This window comes from Staurois parvus, unplaced genomic scaffold (assembly GCF_062004578.1).
Source record: "Staurois parvus isolate SC_StPar_1 unplaced genomic scaffold, SC_StPar_1.0 ptg000154l, whole genome shotgun sequence".
Classification (NCBI taxonomy): Eukaryota; Metazoa; Chordata; class Amphibia; order Anura; family Ranidae; genus Staurois; species Staurois parvus.
In genome coordinates this window covers 16,888,741-16,908,798 of record NW_028317950.1, presented here as the reverse complement: position 1 = coordinate 16,908,798, position 20,058 = coordinate 16,888,741, and the positions used below count along the sequence as shown (strand labels likewise).

Sequence of the window (20,058 nt, the reverse complement as noted above, 5' to 3'; positions counted from 1 at the left end):
AACTACAAACATGGATATTGTCTTTTTACCTGTTAGTTAAAAAAACAAATAGTGCAGCTGTAGATAAAAAGTATAAACTGTATGCTGTAATTCATCATGTTTAAAATTACACTAAAATTCAGACTATGCTGCAAAGCATTGCAAACTTTTTACAAATGAAAATAGTTTTTACTTAAATAATGTGTTGGTGCTCTGAAGAGTGATCCCTGGTTGATTGCTCTTTAGGGGACATATGACAGTGAGGAGGTGTTATGTCTTAACCCCGAAAAGCTTGCACCATTGCGCTACAACTGTGTGCAGTGCACACAGTTGCAGTGCGGCCCCATTCACACTTTATTAATGATATATTTAAATTATATAGAAGCACTTGCTGATTAGTATTTTTTTAATTATATTATAGTGTTTCGTCAAGGTCAGTCCTTGGCACCACGTCCGCCATCACGACCAAGCAGTGGGAGCATAACCAAGAAGAAGTCTGGTACTGGAAATGGAGAAAATCCAAAATTTTCATCTCAGAGGTACAAATATATTCTATTTTGTAACTTGATCCATGTTGTTCACACTCACATATTTCACGTGAATCAGATTACTGTCTGAGTAAAGGGTTCAAAACAGTGTACACGTGGTTCTTTTAGTAGGTCTCTTGTTAGGAACCGCAGAAGCAATTGTATAGAATAATATCACAATATGTCAATAATAGCATATATAATATGCCATTTCAAAAATTCACTGAGATATTTGATAGGTAATTTTGCTCACTTTTTGCAAATAACATCCAGTGGCAGCATGCACTGTTGTTTTTGGTTTGTCAGGTTAACGTGTATGCATAGGCATTTTTTTATTTTCTAGAATAGTGTGTGTAAGGGTTAGAACCCCTGTCTGTACCCCAGCTGCTTAGATTCACTTTTTTTTCCCAGTGAGACACAAAGTGGCGGAAACTACAAAATTAAGCCTTTCCTCTTGCTGTCATAATAATTATGTTCTTTTTAAAATGAGCTGTTGGCTATCTTGTAGAAATAAAGTTGCCTGAGCACTTCTACATGTACAGTAATTTGCCACTTCTCCTCCCCTTGTCTGACCCCCATCCTTTCTTCTGCCTTGTGTCCTGGGCTTACCTTTCCCTCCTGGATGCCTGGGGCTTCTATGGCAGGTGTTAGGATGGAGAGCAGTGAGAGATCAGTGAACAACCTTTTGCTGATCTACCCTGTGAAGAGCGAACCTAAAAGTACTCAGCTGTGAGCACTTCCAGGTTCAGAGCTATCAATCTCCAGCAGCTCTGGCTTTAACAGAGTGCAGAGATGACAGAGGTTACTCTCTCTTTCTGTTACATTGCCAAGAAAAAGGAAGGGTAATCTTCCTCATGGTACACAAGCAGAGAGTAACCCTTCGGTAGATTCAATGATCATCAATACAATGAACAAAAATTCAGCGCTCACACAATATAGAATAGGATGGTAACAGTAGGCAAAAATAAAGGAAAAGGTTAGGAATGACTGTACAAAGGATGTGGTGATGGTAGGTCACAGAGTCAATATGTCCATGAGATGGGCCAATGGAGGAGGATGCAGACCAAGGAACCAGGGCACATGGAATGGAACTGGCAGATCCTCGTCAGGGATGGTGAGGATCCTGTGCAAAAGATGTGGTGACAGTTGTGGAAGCAGTCAATGCGTCCTGGGGCTAAGCAGAATAAGGACGGAATGGACCAGAGAGGCAAGGCATCTAGGATGGAACTGTCAGCTCCTCATCAAGGATATGGGGGATCCCCTGAAGACAAGCAGAATAGAAAGGAGGGTGCCAGGTCAAGGTGAATAAAAAACATGTGTAAACTTTATTACAGAAGACTTACATCTGTAACTTCTTCAGTCGGCATGTGGAATGAGAAGTCAAACATAGGAGCAAGATCGCAGTTCACTCTGATGGATGGATAAGTGACAGCAGCAAAACCATGGAGGGAGCTGCTTGTGGATTCGGCGGAGATAGTTCAAAAACCTCTCCAGGCAGTGGAGAGGTTGACAGGTACTGTGACAAGTTCAGTTAATGGCGGATGGGCGGAGCTGCAAAGCGTTTCAGAAGCTCCACCTCTTTTGTCAAGCGTTTCAGGCGGAGCTTCTGAAACACGTTACAGCCCCGCCCACTCGCTATTCACGGCACCTGTCACAGTACCTGTCAACCTCTCCGCTGCCTGGTGGGATTTTTGAACTAACGCCGCCAAGTTCATGAGCGGTTCCCTCCATGGTTGTGCTGCTGTCACTGTTCCATCCATCAGAATGAACTGCGATCCTTGACCTGGCGCCCTCCTTTCTCTATTGCTTGTCAGAGAGTAACCCTTCCCTATTCTAAATCTAATCTAAAACTAATATGAAAACGTTTTGGCTATGCGTACACTTTACCTAAAAATGAAATTCAACAAAACTAAAATCAATATACAGATCTGATGTGCAGAATTGGTCATTCCTGACCTAACAGAAGTAAACTTTAATCTGATCAGTCAGTATTGGTTTTTGCCCTTTACAGTCCTTTATTCAATGAGCCAACATGGCCTCAGGAAGCTGGCCCCTCTGATATTCTTTGTTCTTTCTCAGTGTCCGAAAGCTGGTTAAACCCTCTCGGTTTGACAAGAAATACCAGGTGTTTGGGGAGAAGAAAGAGGAGTCTGAGTAAGTTACAGCAAATGTATTACTGGAATATGTACTGTCTGCATCTGCAAGTGTCATTTAAAAATAGAGATAATTAGCACCTTATTTTTCTGATTTTATTCTCTAGTAATTTTAAAGGCATCCTGTTGTCACTTCTGTGGGAGAGCAACAATAATCTGCTGTACATGGCCGAGGTAAATTTCATATTTTTCATAGGCACACATAGATCAATATCAGATTGGTTAATCTCAGCGTTCATCATTGGGTACTTGTCGTTGTTGGTGCAGGGTCTGTCTTCAGTGCAAAAGGCTTTTGGTGTAGGAGGTGACCATGCACTTTGGTACAGATGGAAGATGGAAGGTTGGGTGGCATGAAAGTGAACCTTTGCTTTTCCCATGCAGGATAAAGAAAAAGGTTCACTTTTCCCCTACCCACCAACAACATATAAATTACCTTTCCTGTGCTCCTCTGACACGGTCTTCAAACAATGGGAGAAATAGAAGTTCATGTGACATCGCTGATGCTTGGTGATTGGCTCAGCACTGTCACAAGGAGTCACAAGGGTTTATTTACTAAAACTGGAGAGTGCAAATCTGGTGCAGCTCTGCATAGAAACCAATCCGCTTATATTGCCACATCTTAACCGAACAAGCTGTAGTTAGAAGCTGATTGGTTACCATGCACAGCTTCACCAGATTCTGAATGCACCAGTTTTAGTAAATCTCCCCTACAGTGTCCTCCATATTTAGAGGTTGCAGGTATTTTCTTCTCTAATGGAAGCTGAATGGGGCATCAAGAGAACTCAGTAAAGGTGAGCATGTGTTCTACCAAGTACACCAAGAAACTACAAACACCTTGCCCATCACAACAAAGAGTGTCATATTTAGTGGACACACAAATTTCCTCCTGAGATCCAATGTCATACTGTCTAAGCTATTTGTTATTAACAACTCCAAAGTGAGAACATAATATTCCATACATTTATTGGTCATAAAGGGGGAGTGCAGCCAGTCATTGTTATACTTGTCAGAGGCCAAATTGGCATTTGGGGACCAAATCTTCATTCTTTGCTAATGCAGATCACAATAAATACAGTAAATACTACCCTCTCCCGCTGCCCATGCCACTGATCTTTGCTGTATTCATGAGCTACTGCTGTAGGAAAATATTTTGCATGCAACACAGTTCCAGGTGTATTGGATGCCTGATCTCCCCCTGAGCACTGTGTTTCCTCTCATAGTAGTACCATAGGGGCAAGGGGAATTAACCACAACAAGCATTTGAGGAACGTGCGGCAGACTGGTGAGTGTTAAATGTCCCTTTTTTTTTTTTTACAGGTTTTTTTTTAACCTTTAAAACAATGTTAGGATCTTTAGGTCAAGTGCACACAATCTATCATTATGTGCATTTATTTGAATTGCATATCCTGCCCAGAGTTATCTTTTAACACATACAGTAGAATGTCTACTTTTAAGTGGCAGCAGATGTTTTGCCTGCTATTATACCAATATTAATGTATGTGAGGCTTGAACCCCCTTATTGCAAATATGTGGAAAAGATTGACAGAGTCACTTTTTTCATGCTGTTGTTTTTTTTTTATTTTTACTTTTTATCTTCTGCAAAGTTATTGAGCAAATGCAAACAGTCAGATTCACACATATTTATTTCACATGTGCATATTTATGTACAGACACAACCTTTTGTTAAAGCAGAACTTTACCCATAACAGCCTGATAAAAAAATTTGTTCTTTAGCAAGGCACATACATTCCACATTAATAATTATGCTACCAAAATAAGTGTGTGCTGTAAATTGCCTCCAGCATTTCTCCTGTTTCTTCTTGCTAGATGCTGCCCAGAGTAAATCATAAAGCAGAACTAAACCCATCGATTTAACAGTTTCAAAAACAGTTACATTCCTGAAATGCCAGGATTGCTAAGTGTCACATTTGCTTGTGTCTTCAACCAAACTGTCAAACCATCAAATGGCTGGTGTCATATCTGATCACATGGGCAGCACCATAGCACTTGCAGATCAAACAGAAGCAGCTTTCTTGGCTCTAAAGGATAGGAGGCTTTAATTCCACTTTAAGGCTGTCAGCAGATAAGGCTGTCAGTGCCTAAAAATACCTAAAAATAGAGAGCAACTGAGCATGTGCAGTGCAGGGTGAGACAGTGTATTACTGAATGTTAAACAGCACTTATTTTTAATGTTTACATCGCTATACCTGCAAAAGGCGCCAGCCTGAAGTGATCAAGCTTTGACTAAAGTTCCACTTTAATCTCTCCCTCTGACTCAATGACCACAGTCATGTTTCACAGTGTTAAACTTCCATTAACATTTAGATGAGGTTAACTGAAAGAATAACCATTTAATGTTGTAACCCAAATACAAGTACTTGGAGCGCTGCTCAAAACTTCCCCCCGCAGTCCAAAGCACAGATCGGGTGCTGATGTTCAAACAAGCTTATCAGAGCTAGCTGAAACAGATTGGAAGACAGATGGTGGAAACACCACACATAGGAATCCTGCCACTATATAGAGATGTAAAGATACGGTTTCAGCCTGAACTCCTCCTAGCAATGCCCCTCTCACATGTTTCATCCTTCTATGGCTAAGCCTCCGGGGCGGGGCGAAACACGTCAGAGGAGCACAACCAGAAGGAGTTCAGGCTGAAACCATACACACTATAATTCCAGGTGCTAAACTCAAATCCCAAACATAAACACAATAAGCAGTCCAATAATCAAAATATGGAATAAAACGTTATCCCCAAAAATATTGTGTAAAGTCACTCAAAAAAAAAAATATTTTAAAATAAATGAATAAAGTCACTTCAACAAATTAAGTGTCCAAAATCCAGCTTGCCACTTTCTTTGGTGCTGAGCCCTTCCACTGGCTCGTAAAGGACAGAAAGTACCTCAAAAGAAAGGAAACACTACATAGTGTATTACCTTAAATCACCAAAATATATATATCATAACTTCCACAAAAAATGTGCAAAACTTCAAAATAGTGCCAAAATAGTGAACACTGTGCAAAGTGAAAATTAGTGTGTCACTCTGTGAATACAACAAAAAACAAGTGAACAAAACAGTGTAAACTTCTATCGTGGAAAAGCATATATACTCTTACCAGAATACAAAAAGGAAAAACGCCTTAAACATATAGTAGGAATCAGCATACATTCACTCCTTTCCTCCACTCCTGAAGTATGCCTCTTAGGATGTCATCCACCATATCCTCCTGACCATTCCCATGGTTTAGACGAACATTCCCAAACCTCCAGGGTACTCCTATAATGAATGTATAAATATATATATATAGTGTGATACCGTTTTTAAAAGACAATAAATTTAGTAGATCTGCTTACATTAAGATAAGAGAAATCACCTATTCCCATCCTCACTTGCTATGCGGTTTTGCCAATACTCAAAATGGCCGACACGCCACTTCCGGTTCTTTTTCTGTGCCTCCGACTTCACTTCCCTTTCGTAAAATTTGCACTTTCAAGGGTGAGAGTGATTTTTCTAATATGTGAAGGGTTATTTTAGTTTAGTGATAGATGACACCATATTTACATTTATATGAAACCATATACAGTATATAGTGGCTGGATTCTGGTGTGCTGTGTTTCCACCTTCTGTCTTCCGATCCTTTCAATGTTGTAATCACAATATCACGCTGCCAATTCCAGGATTTGTGCTATGTTCTGTTTGTATTCTATGTCTTTTAGGAATTTTATAAAAAGAAGGACCGTCGTCCAGTAGGACGCCCAGACTTACTACAGGAAACATTTGAGGACTGTGCGGACATGTTGGTGCTGAAACTTCAGACTTATGAGAAGCAGGCCCTGGATTATCACAACAACTGCTTGCTGGGTAAAATGGCTTTTGAGATTATTTTTAACTGTACACCAGCCATATAGTGAACCTGTGCTTTACCCAATGCAGGGCAATGCAGCCTGTTCATTGAACATACTTACCTTCTTTTCATGCTCCATTCTACCTCTGAGAGGAAACCCTATGTCAGCTCTAAGTCTGGATTTGGAACTTACACAGAGCTGAGGGTTCTAGATGTAACATTGCTACCTGCCTAAGGGCTCATGTACACTGCAGCTGATAAACTCACGTTTAGGAGCTGTAAAGCATTTTTTTCAGCAGCCCCTGAACTCTCCCTAATGTTTTCCTATGTGTCCATGTACACATCTTTGTTTACAGTCGTTTACAGGCATTTGAGTTTACAGTCGTTTTTTTGAACGCAGAAAACTTGCATTCAGTAGTCGATTTTATCAACGTTTCAAACTTAAAATGCTTGTAAACGCGGCAAATCGTGTTTATTAGTGTTTGCGTTTGAAACTTTTTTTTAACTCTTCCAGTTCCCGATGCTGTCCAGAGTCTTTTTTCATCATGAAAAATGCATGCAAAACGTTTTCAAGGTACTCAGATGGACAGAACACTGGAAACAGGATGTTCCTACCAAGCTTGTAACACATGGTAATGACCAGTTCACATCTCAGACCTCTCCCACCCTTGGAAACCCTAAGATATGTTAATGACCACTCACACCTCAAATTCCTCATGAAGACCCCCTGCCAGGTGGTTTAATGACTCACTTCAGCAGACACCTTCCCACCCTTGGAAACAAAAGAAATGTTAATGAGCAACTCACACCTAAGCTAATTTCAACACATACTGCTGTCTCTGCTTCTACTCTCTGTGTTTCTCTGAAACAGTCTGAAATAGTTAATAATTTACCACTTTTCAGTGCATTCTGGGCATTTGGGAGGTTCTCCTGTGCTTATCTTTAAAAAAACGCTTGTAAACACAAACGCGCATAAACACGTTATGCAAACGCAGCTAAGCAGACTTTTTTTTAACCTACGTTTTCTAACAGTCAGTTTCCATCGTTCAGAAGTGTCCCGTGTACATGGGGCCTTTGCAGCCAAACACCATCACTTATCTCTGTTAAAAAAAGCCCTATCATATGGAAGATAGGGGATGAGTCCGTACCAGGCATTCGACTTTGCTTCCTTGTGGCTTTATTCCTTCAGGATTGCAAAGCGAAGTAAGAATAAGCATGTAACTGGGTTTTCATAAAAGTGATTCCATTGCTTTTCCCTGCATGGGCAAAGCATAGGTGAACTTGAAAACAGGTCTGAAAGCATGATGGACCATGCCTCTGTAGTGTGTGTCCATATAGCTGCCTATTTTGTCCACCTGGGGTGTAAATGATAGGGTGACAATGCAGCAGCATCATTAGAAGACATTTGTCAACCCATAACAGGAATTGCCAAAACAAGAACCTTCATGGCAGGATCATCAGGTGTAATTATAACAAATGCTGCATATTAAAAAAAGATTGAAACAACCTTTGGAATGCAGTAACATGAAAAAGCTTACTCGATATCCCCTTTACTCTATCATGAATTCTGCTGCCAGACTGTACCTTACCAACCCCTCAGTATCTGCCAGCCCTCTCTGCCATTCCCGCCACTGGTTTTTGATTGCCCAGCAAATTAAATTCAAAATACTAACAATAACATACAAAGGCATTCACAACTCTGCCCCGAGCTACATCATCAATCTTGTCTGCAAATATTACCCAAACTGTCCTTTCTGCTCCTCCCAAAACCTCCTCCCATCCTCTGAAACTGTCTACCCCAATCTGTCTGGCTATCTCCTACTCTGGAAACCTTTCGGTGATTCCTAAAAACTCATTTCTTCAAGGAAGCCTATCCCACCTCCACCTAACAACTTAACTTTTAATTTTTCCATCAGCTAATCCCGAACAGTTATTGCCATTTGTACCACATACCCCTCCTTATTAGATTGTAAGCTATTATGAGCAAGGCCCTCTTAACCCTTTTGTAATTTATTTTATTGTAACTGTACTGCCTCCCTTTATATTGTAAAGTGCTGCGCAAACTGTTGGCGCTTTATAAATCATGTAAAATAATAATCATTTTAGTACTCTAGATCTGCTTTAAATTTTGGTGGTCATGTTTTGCATTCACAATAAATGGTGTCCTTTATATGATATATCATGAAGATTATCCATCCATTAATTTGACCCTTGTATCATTTCACTGATGTTACAACCTGATTGATGACCTGGGAGCAGGCCTTGTTGTACCCCTTGATACAGTGCCTTTTAAAAGTATTCATACCCCTAGAAATTTTCCACATTTTGTCAAGTTACAGCCAAAAACGTAAATTTATTTTATTGGAATTTTATGTGACAGACCAACACAAAGTGGCACATAATTGTGAAGTGGAAGGAAAATGATAAATGGTTTTCAAAATTTTTGATAAATAAATATGTGAAAAGTGTGGCGTACATTTGTATTCAGCCCACCTGAGTCAATACATTGTATAACCACCTTTCGCTGCAATCACAGCTGCAAGTCTTTCTGGGAATGTCTCTACCAGCTTTGCACATCTAGAGAGTGCAAAATAGCTCAAGCTTTGTCAGATTGGATGGAGAATGTCTGTGAACAGCAATTTTCAAGTCTTGCCACAGATTCTCAATTGGATTAGGTCTGGGCTTTGACTGGGCCATTCTAACACATGAATATGCTTTGATCCTAACCTTTCCATTGTAGCTCTGGCTGTATGTTTAAGGCCATTGATACATAGTTACATCGTATCAGTTTGGTTGCCCTACTCTGTACTTTCTCCAGTTCCACAATGTTCTTTTTGTGAATTGTTACCCAAAACTGAACTGCATATTCCAGATGAGGTGTTACCAATGATTTGTACCGGGTATAATGATATCTCTCTCTGGAGTCTATACCTCTTTTAATACAAGAGAGGATTTTGCTCGCTTTAGAAACCGCAGCTTGGCATTGCATGCCTTTATTAAGCTTGTGATCTACCAGAACCCCCCAGATCATTCTCCACCATTGATTCCCCCAGTTGTACCCCCCTAGTATGTATGATGCATGCATATTCTTAGCCCCCAAGTGCATAACCTTACATTTATCAACATTAAATCTCATTTGTCACATAGTTGCCCAATTAAACAGTGCATTGAGGTCGGCTTGTAAATTGGAGACATCCTGTAAGGACATTATTCCACTGCACAGCTTGGTGTCATCTGCAAAGACTGAAATGGGATTTTTAATCTCAGACCCTATATCATTTATAAATATATTAAAAAGTAAGGGTCCCAACACTGAACCCTGGGGTACACCACTGATGACCCCAGACCATTTGGTATGAATCATCAACCACTACTCTCTGAATACGATCTTTTAGCCAGTTTTCTATCTACATACAGATTTTTACAAGCCCATAGATTTTACCTTACGCATTAGCCGTGTGTGGGGAACTGTGTCAAACACTTTTGCAAAATCCAAGTATACCACATCCACCGCCACCCCTCTTTCCAAATATACCATGTCCACAGCCACCCCTCTGTCTAAGGTTTTGCTCACCCCCTTATAAAAAGAAATCAGATTTGTTTGACAACTTCTGTCTTTCATGAATCCATGCTGTGAGTTGCTTAAAATATTTTTTTCCAGCAAGAACTCTCCAGTATCTTCCCAACTATAGAAGTTAAACTAAAAGGTCTGTAATTACTTGGTAAAGATTTTGACCCCTTTTTAAATACTGGCACCACATTGGCCTTGCGCCAATCCAGTGGTACTATGCCAGTCATTAGAGTCCCTAAAAATTAGAAACAATGGCTTTGAAATGACAGAGCTCAATTCTTTAAGGACCCGTGGGTGTATACCATCCGGTCCAGGTGCTTTATTCACCTTTATTCTGTCTAAATATTTTTGGATCATATCCATTGTGAGCCAATGTGAATCATCTGGAGCTGTGTGAATACCATGCCCATTATGGACAAGAGCTCCCCCGTGCTCCTTTGTATATACAGAGCTGAAGAAGGTATTAAATAAATTTGCCTTCTCTTTGTCCCCAGTCACCCACACTAGATTACTTTGTAAAGGACCTACATGCTCAGATCGAACCTTTTTACTATTAATATATTTGAAGAATTTTTTGGGGTTGGTCCTGCTATCTTTTGCAATCTGTCGTTCGTTTTCAGTTTTTGCAGCCTTTATTTCCTTTTTGCATATTCTGTTATATTCTTTGTAATATTTAAACGACGATAGCGTTCCTTCATTTTTATATTGAATAAAAGCTCTTTTCTTATTATCTATAGCCTTTTTAACTTTGGCCATAAGCCACATAGGTTTGACTTTTAGCCTTTTTAACTTGTTGCCCATGGGAATATATTTTGCAGTGTGTTCACATACAGTCTTTTTGAAGAACTCCCATTTCTGTGTTGTGTTCATCAATGCCAATATTCCCTCCCTAGTCTAAGTCTTGGAGAGCAGCTCTCAGCCTTGGAAAATTACCTCTCTTGAAATTGAGCGTTTTTATTTTTCCCGTATGTGCTTGCTGTTTACAGCTAACAATAAATGAAATCATGTTACGGTCACTGCTACCCAGATGTTTTTATATGGACATTCGTAATAAGCTCTGCATGGTTTGAGATTACCAGGTCCAGCAGAGTATCATTCCTAGTAGGGGCCTCTATGAACTGTACCATAAAATTGTCCTATAGTAGGTTTAAACATTTTTGCCCTTTAACTGTTCCTGCAGTACCATTATTCCAGTCATTTTCCAGGTAGTTAAAATCCCCCATTATTATCACTGTCCCAGCCCTTGCAGCCCTTTCGATCTGTGCAAGGAGCTGAGTTTCCACCTCCTCATTAACACTGGGAGGCCTATAACAAACTCCAATGATTACCTTTGTAGTACGCACCCCCATGTGCAGTTCCACCCATAATACTTCAGCCTCATCACACTCTCCATCAACTAGGTCCTCTTTCACACTCGCTTTGAGATCACTTCTAACATAGAAACATACACAACCACCTTTCCTGTTTACTCTGTCTCTTTGAAAGAGAACATAGCCAGGAATATTAATGGCCCAGTCATGCGACGAATGAAGCCAAGATTCAGCAATACCAATTATATCATAGCTCTCTTCATGCAGCAAAGCTTACAGCTCACCTATTTTTCTTGGCAGACTTCTGGCATTGGTGAACAAACACTTTAATTGATTAACATCTTGTTCACATGTATTTTGCATATTTTTTATTTTCATACAAATGGTACCAGTTCCACTGGTTGTTTGTAACATGGGAACCTTCTTATTATCTGCCATAGCCTTTCCCCCATCTTTCCCCATTCCACCCACCAATAAGTACTGACCCCTGTCTGATCTGTCTACCCCGTTATAATCTAATTCTCCCTCCCCCCTCGATCCTAGTTTAAATATTCCTCCAGCCTTCCCATAAACCTCTCCCCCAGCACAGCAGACCCCCTTCCATTTAGGTGCAGACTATCTCTAGCATATAGGTTACACCCCAATGAATAGTCAGCCCAGTGCTCTAGAAACCCAAATCCTTCCCTCTTACACCAGGTCTTCAGCCATGCATTGAGTTCTCTTATCTCCCCCTGTCTTTCCTGAGTTGCGCATTGGCACAGGTAATATTTCAGAGAATATCACCTTGGAGGTCCTTCCCTTCAACTTGCAGCCTAGTTCTTTAAATTGATTCTTAAGGAGCCTCCACCTTCCATGTATTCTGTCATTGGTTCCAACAACCAAGACAGCTGGGCCATGCCCAGCCCCTCCCATTAATATATCAATCTGGTCCACCACATGCCGAACCCTGGCACCAGGGAGACAGCAAACCATTCGGTTGAGGTGATCCTGGCGACAAATTATTCCATCAGTCCTTCTGATCATAGAATCCCCTACTACAACCAGCTGTCTAGGCCTTCTTGCACTACCCTTACCACCCCTCCCAGATGGTCTGCCCTCCCGGCTGTTAGGGATAGCAGTGACATCCAGGGCTGCCACCCCTGAGCTTGCCACCCCCACATCTTTACCCAACTTGGCAAATATGTTTGGGTTCTCAAATCCAGGGCCATCCTTCCTTTTCTGTTAGCCCCTACCACTCCCTCTCGTTACAGTAGCCCATCTTCCTACCTGATAATCCTGATTAGCCCCTCCACCCTCCACATCAATCCCATTAGCTACCTGCTCAGAGAGCAGAAGACCCCTTTCATGGGTGATACCTCTGCCCAGTGTTGCAACTTTCTGATACAGACCTCTAACGCGAGACTCCTGGAGCTGTTGCTCCATTGCTGCATACATGCGACACACTGTGCACTGCACAAAACCTTCAACCCTGCTAGCACTCATATCCCAGTTAAAATATTAACAGGGAAGATCACTTGTCACTTACAGGTTAGTAGACTCCTGTTATAATCTTCTGTTTTCAACTCCGGTTTTTTAACTCCACTTAGTCAAAGGTCCGGCAAGCAAAATACAGGCAAGCTCAAAAATGAGCAAGCTCAGAGTGAGCTCTACAGCACGTTATATAGGACCTGTATCACCTGTGACCAATTAACCACTCCCCTTAATTAGAGTGAGGGAAACAAGGAAAGGAAGAAAAAAAAAATGCTATTTAAAAAGTGCTGCTGGAAGGTGAACCTCCACCCCATTCTCAAGGCTTTTGCAGACTCTAACAGGTTTTCTTCTAAGATTGCCCTGTATTTGGCTCCATCCATCTTCCCATCAACTCTGACCAGCTTCCCTGTCCCTACTGAAGAAAAGCATCCCTACAACATGATGCTGCCACCACCATGTTTCACAGTGGAGATGGTGTGTTCAGGGTGATGTGCAGTGTTAGTTTTCCGCCACACATAGTGTTTTGTTTTTAAGCCAAAAAAGTAAAATTTTGGTCTCATCTGACCAGAGCACCTTCTTCCACATGTTTGCTGTGTCCCCCACATGGCTTCTCGCAAACTGCAAATGGGACATCTTATGGCTTTCTTCTTGCCACTCTTCCATAAAGGCCAGATTTGTGGAGTGCACGACTAATAGTTGCCCTGTGGACAGATTCTCCAGAGTTACCATGGGCCTCTTGGCTGCTTCTCTGATTAATGCTCTCCTTACCTGGCCTGTCAATTTAGGTGGACGGCCATGTCTCGGTAGGTTTGCAGTTGTGCCATACCCTTTCCATTTTCGGATGATGGATTGAACAGTGCTCCGTGAGATGTTCAGAAGTTGGGATACTTTTTTATAACCCAACCCTGCTTTAAACATCTCCACGGCTTTATCCCTGACCTGTCTGGTGTGTTCCTTGGCCTTCATGATGCTGTTTGTTCACTAATGTTCTCTAACAAACCCCTGAGGGCTTCACAGAACAGCTGTATTTATACTGAAATTAAATTACACACAGGTGGGCTCTATTTACTAATTAGGTGACTTCTGAAGGCAATTGGTTCCACTAGATTTTAGTTAGGGGTATCAGAGTAAAGGGGGCTGAATATAAATGCACACCACACTTTTCAGATATTTATTTGTAAACATGTTTAACCTCCTTAGCGGTATTCCCAAGTGTAGCTCGGGGTAAAATGTCAGTACCAAAAGCGGTAACCCCGAGCTACACTCGGGCTTACCATGCGGCGTTGCTCAGGGAGTCCTTGCAGCACTTACCTTGTCCTTCCCTCCCACAATGTGTCCCCGGCCATCTCCTCCGGCTGGCATCCGGCTTCCGTGTTCCGGTCCCTGTGACGTCGGGACGTACGGGCGCCGGAACCGGCGGCAAAGTTGAAATTTTTAAAATGTCATTTTTAAAAAAATTATTATTACATAGTAAAACATTGCTGTTTCAATGCATTTCACATACATTTTGTCCCGAGTGCTTTGTCCTGTCCCGTCTGCATTTTGACTGTTCTTTCTGCCTGGAAACTTAGAAAAGTCCATGGCGTCCAAAAAGCGTCCCTTTACGTCAAAAGCGGTTTTAGACCAGCTAAAGAACAGCGATAGTACAGTGGGGCAAAAAAGTATTTAGCCAGCCACCAATTGTGCAAGTTCTCACACTTAAAAAGATGAGAGAGGCCTGTAATTGGCATGATAGGTAGACCTCAATTATGAGAGACAAAATGAGAAAAAAAATCCAGACAATCACATTGGCTGATTTGGAAAGAATTTATTTGCAAATTATGGTGGAAAATAAGTATTTGGTCAATATCAAAAGTTCATCTCAATACTTTGTTATATATCCTTTGTTGGCAATGACAGAGGTCAAACGTTTCGTGTAAGTCTTCACAAGGTTGGCACACACTGTTGCTGGTATGTTGGCCCATTACTCCATGCAGATCTCCTCTAGAGCAGTGATGTTTTGGGGCTGTCGCTGGGCAACACGGACTTTCAACTCCCCCCAAATGTTTTCTATGGGGTTGAGATCTGGAGACTGGCTAGGCCACTCCAAGACCTTGAAATGCTTCTTACGAAGCCACTCCTTCGTTGCCCGGGTGGTATGTTTGGGATCATTGTCATGTTGGAAGACCCAGCCATGTTTTATCTTCAATGCCCTTGCTGATAGAAGGAGGTGTGCACTCAAAATCTCACGATACATGGCCCCATTCATTCTGTCATGTACATGGATCAGTCGTCCTGGTCCCTTTGTGGAGAAACAGCCCCAAAGCATGATGTTGCCACCCCCATGCTTCACAGTAGGTATGGTGTTCTTTGGATGCAACTCAGCATTCTCTCTCCTCCAAACACGACGAGTTGTGTTTCTACCAAACAGTTCTATTTTGGTTTCATCTGACCATATGACATTCTCCCAATCCTCTTCTGGATCATCCAAATGCTCTCTAGCAAACTTCAGACGGGCCCGGACATGTACTGGCTTAAGCAGGGAGACACGTCTGGCACTGCAGGATCTGAGTCCCTGGCAGCGTAGTGTGTTACTGATGGTAGCCTTTGTTACGTTGGTCCCAGCTCTCTGCAGGTCATTCACTAGGTCCCCCATGTGGTCCTGGGATTTTTGGTCACCGTTCTTGTGATCATTTTGACCCCACGGGGTGAGATCTTGCGTGGAGCCCCAGATCGAGGGAGATTATCAGTGGTCTTGAATGTCTTCCATTTTCTAATTATTGCTCCTACAGTTGATTTGTTCACACCAAGCTGCTTGACTATTGCAGATTCAGTCTTCCCAGCCTGGTGCAGGTCTACAATTTTGTTTCTGGTGTCCTTCGACAGCTCTTTGGTCTTCACCATAGTGGAGTTTGGAGTGTGACTGTTTGAGGTTGTGGACAGGTGTCTTTTATACTGATAACAAGTTCAAACAGGTGCCATTGATACAGGTAATGAGTGTAGGACAGAGGAGCCTCTTAAAGAAGAAGGTACAGGTCTGTGAGAGCCAGAAATCTTGCTTGTTTGTAGGTGACCAAATACTTATTTTCCACCATAATTTGCAAATAAATTCTTTCCAAATCAGCCAATGTGATTGTCTGTCTGGATTTTTTTTCTCATTTTGTCTCTCATAGTTGAGGTCTACCTATGATGCCAATTACAGGCCTCTCTCATCTTTTTAAGTGTGAGAACTTGCAAAATTGGTGGCTGACTAAATACTTTTTTGCCCCACTGTAAATCAGAACCACTTGCAGAATTGAGTGATAATGATTTGTGGGGAAATTCGTCATCAGACACTAAAAACAATTTTGCGACTTTGCTCAGCGATGTGCGAATTTGCCTCTGTATTTCAAATTTCAGTGTTTTTGGTTTGATTATATTATTGAATTAAATTTATTATTATTATAATATTATTTTTTAATATTATTTATTAAATTATAATTTATGATTTCGTGTTTCAAATTTTATCCTACCTGGGATGTTTACTAGACTCTTGTTCGTACAGATTTCAGTGAGCTGTTCCTAAAAATTACAGCCTACAATAAAAAACTACATATTTCCATGCAAAAAAAAGTACCGCTTTCAGCACAAAAAATCGGAAAGAATCATACCGCCGAGGAGGTTAAACCATTTATCATTTTCCTTCCACTTCACAATTATGTGCCACTTTGTGTTGGTCTATAACATAAAATCCTAATAAAATACATTTACGTTTTTGGTTGTAACATGACAACAATTGTTACAAGGGGTATGAATACTTTTTCAAGGCACTGTATGTGTCTGTCTACCCCCTAGGGTTGAGTGTACTCTTTGCTCTGAAATGTACACAAATGTTTGGTAACTTTTCATCTTTTTCAGAGTTTCGGGAGCAGCTGGAAGAATTTGAAAAACTCTTATGTAATGTACCAAAGCTAGTATTAGACAGCCTAAGACAGGAACACTTGGAAGCCATGGAAATGAATGTAGAACAAATACAACAGCTTTTCAAAAAAGAGCTTGATAAATGGAACCAAACTAAGGTATTTTGTGTATTTGGTGTTGTGTATCATGACAAAACAAACAGCTAATACTTTGCAGGATGACTTTTAAACAGTTTTCATGGGACACTGCTTGAGTGGGTGTTGGTTGCCATATTAACCCTTTAACTAAATGCACTTTTTCTTTAATGATAATGTAAACTAGTGTTCTACAAAAATAACAAATGTTTTCCATTTTATTTTTAGTAAGCAATGCCTATCAATATCTTTTATTCTAATATTCTTTAAGACCCTTTCATTATTGGTTCCAGTATATCCTTTGTTTATCCTTTAAAAAACCAGTTGTTTATAGAGCTCAGTAGCTCAAACTGAGATGTGTACACACAAGTCAAGAGCAGAGCAGTCCTCTATACAGCCTCTGTTTTAAAGAAAGACCCTTTAGTTATCTAAAGGATGATCCATGAATGTGTGTTCTCCCAGCTTGACTACTGCAATGCTCTACTCTCTGGTGTACCTAAATCCACTATTAACTGACTTCAATATGCACCGGTTGTAAATTCTGCAACCAGAATCCTGACTAGGTCTGGTACAAGTGACCATATTACCCCTATCCTGGAGTTCTTGCACAGGCTACCCATTGTGCATATAATTTAAGATCCTCTTGCTCACCTATAAGGCTGTTCATGGCTTGGCATCCCATTATCTCTCTAAACGTTTTATTAACTTACTCCCCCCCATAACCTCTTCTCCTCAAATTCTGATCCTCTGTGTGTTTCCCCTACTCACCTACACTCAATGAGAGACAGAGCCCTCTCCTGCTATGCTGCAAAACTCTGGAATGCACTTCCAAAGAACATCAGAGAGTCATCTTCTCTAAACTCATTTAAATCAAATCTAACAACTTTTTTCTTTAGACAAGCTTTCATGTAATTGTCCCTTTTGCCCTTTATTTTATCCTGTGTATTTCTTGTTTTGTTTCTTTGTAAAGTGCTTTGAGAAACTACCTTTCAAGGCTCCAAAGTTTATTATTATTATCATTATTAATAATAAAGAAGACAGCTACTGCTATACTCTTCACTTTAAAGCTCATGTCACTCTGGGAACCCTTTGTCATGTATTAAATGATTATTATATAATTACATGGTTAGGCTGAAGAAAGACGCGTATCAAGTGAGTTTAACTTTTGTAAAACAAAAGTTGTATATACAATATATTTAAAAAACAGCTATATGGGTTTAGTGTACAACTTTTATACTACTTGCTTGCTATATCATATGTATACAGAATTGTAGATTATCTTCTAGTGTGAACTGGGCAGTTTACATCCTTTCTGAATAATTGAAAAGCGTGGCTTCTAGTGAGGACATTGTTTTCAGTCAGGCAGGCTGGTAAACTTGTATTGCTAAAACTTGCATTAAGATTGTAAAGGAGAGTAGCTGCAACAAAGCTAAGCTAGAAGCACGGTCAACATATATGATGAGCAAATATGACTTTAATGTGAAACACTCCCCTGCACTCAAGTGTGTGCTCAAAGCCAATTGACTCCCTTTGTTTCGTTCCAAATTGTTTAATGGCCACCACGCTTTGCTGTCCTCTTTTTGGGTAGTCCCAATAAACTGCTCACTGTAAAAACAAAAGAAAGGGTGCACCAGCCTAGCGCATTAGCTTCATACGCCATTTATTGATAAAAGCAAATATTGTACTTACAAACCAATATGTAAACAAGCTCATCAATATAATCCAGAAATAGGTACACCAGAACCGCTACTCCAACTTCTTATCACAGGAAGAAGCCACGCAGGTCTACAAAGGGTAACGCGTTTCAAGGGGAGTCCCTTCCTTCTCAGAGCCAAAAAAAAACAAAACTTTGCAGCAGGATGAGGAAGTGTAAAACCTGTGTCATCTCTTTTCATGAGGGAGATTCCCCACTTTTCCTGTCCAAAAGTTGAGCAGAGCAGGAAGTAGGGGAAAAATCTCTTCTACTTGGACACAAACAAAAAAAATGTCCTAAACAAGTATACATGCAGCAGCGAGAGACATCCAACTCTAACTCTTCCTCACTCTATACATACCTAGGACAAAGGTTTTAGGTGTAAAGATAATATGATATAAGAACAAAACCTAAGCTGCAGCCAAAATGTGAAAATTCTTTCACCTATTTTTTAGGAGGAAATGAAGAATCTGCTAAGGCCAAGCCTGGGACACCCAGATAACTGCCAAATTCTGGAGGACATCTGTGAGCGGGAAGAGAGGAGACAGCAGGAGGAGACTGAGGGAATAGAGCAGAATGCTAAACAGTTACAGGTGAGACATTATATTGACTCTTCTTTCTTACAACCTGAACGCAGTGAGAAATTTCAGGCAGATGTAAAAGACACAATGAAATCCAGTTAATCATGACTTGATCAGACTGGGAGAATGAGCAGCACTGTATGCCACTCAAAGACCTGCTACATTGCCTAGTGCTGTTCATCCAACAGTGGAAGATTCCGGAGTGGAGGAAAGAGCAGAGTGCTGACCTCATCAGTGTGCTGCTGTTTCTTCATTGTCCACTTGCAGGGTGGAGCAAGACCTGGATCAGACACTATTGCTTAGTTGCAGTGTAGTTGGCAGAAAACTCACGGAAGTCCAGCACCTGGCTTTGCTGCCTCACTGGGATGTCATGATTCCATGAAAAATTAAACAGACAGGTAAAACAGGACACATAAAATATAGAGAGAATTAGAGAATTATCACTGATGGTCTTGATGTTCTGTACATATGCTGCAGTGACACTAAATTATATTCTTATTCTCCAAATATAATCCATACACATCCACTACCTAATAGCTCTGTAGTCTGTTTTTATATTTTTTATGCCCATTATCTTCTTCCCTGTTGAAGAAAAATGGGAAAATGCCTGTTATGTATGATTAAAGACTACAAGAAGTATAAGAAATAAATGTTTATAAAAATGATAATATGTAGATGAAATAATGCTTAGTACCCTTCTTGTTTTCAGGACTGTGTTTTGGAGAGCATTCAGCGTTTTGTCACTTTCTTGGCTTCACTTGCAGAGAACATCCTACTGGAGCTGGATGAGGTGCTTACTGTGGATGATGTCTTACCAGCCAGTGAGTGACAATGATATATACAAGACAGGAGTGAAAAGCATAGTGGAAAGGAGCTTTTAAATTCTTGCAGGGGCAGTGGGTGGGCCCTAATTTCTGA

General features: G+C 40.7%; 1 protein-coding gene across 2 annotated transcripts in view; it reads left to right on the top strand.

Annotated features, from left to right (window-relative positions):
• CCDC180 (coiled-coil domain containing 180) overlaps window positions 1–20,058 on the top strand; it is a 115,039-nt gene that overhangs the window by 93,328 nt on the left and 1,653 nt on the right. For both annotated transcript variants that reach the window (XM_089675121.1, XM_089675118.1), the window contains exons 28-34: window positions 401–518; window positions 2,586–2,660; window positions 2,767–2,833; window positions 6,375–6,519; window positions 16,730–16,890; window positions 19,015–19,152; window positions 19,850–19,961. In XM_089675121.1, coding sequence (XP_089531247.1) covers window positions 401–518; window positions 2,586–2,660; window positions 2,767–2,833; window positions 6,375–6,519; window positions 16,730–16,890; window positions 19,015–19,152; window positions 19,850–19,961 — 816 coding nt within the window. The remainder of the gene's footprint in view (window positions 1–400; window positions 519–2,585; window positions 2,661–2,766; window positions 2,834–6,374; window positions 6,520–16,729; window positions 16,891–19,014; window positions 19,153–19,849; window positions 19,962–20,058) is intronic.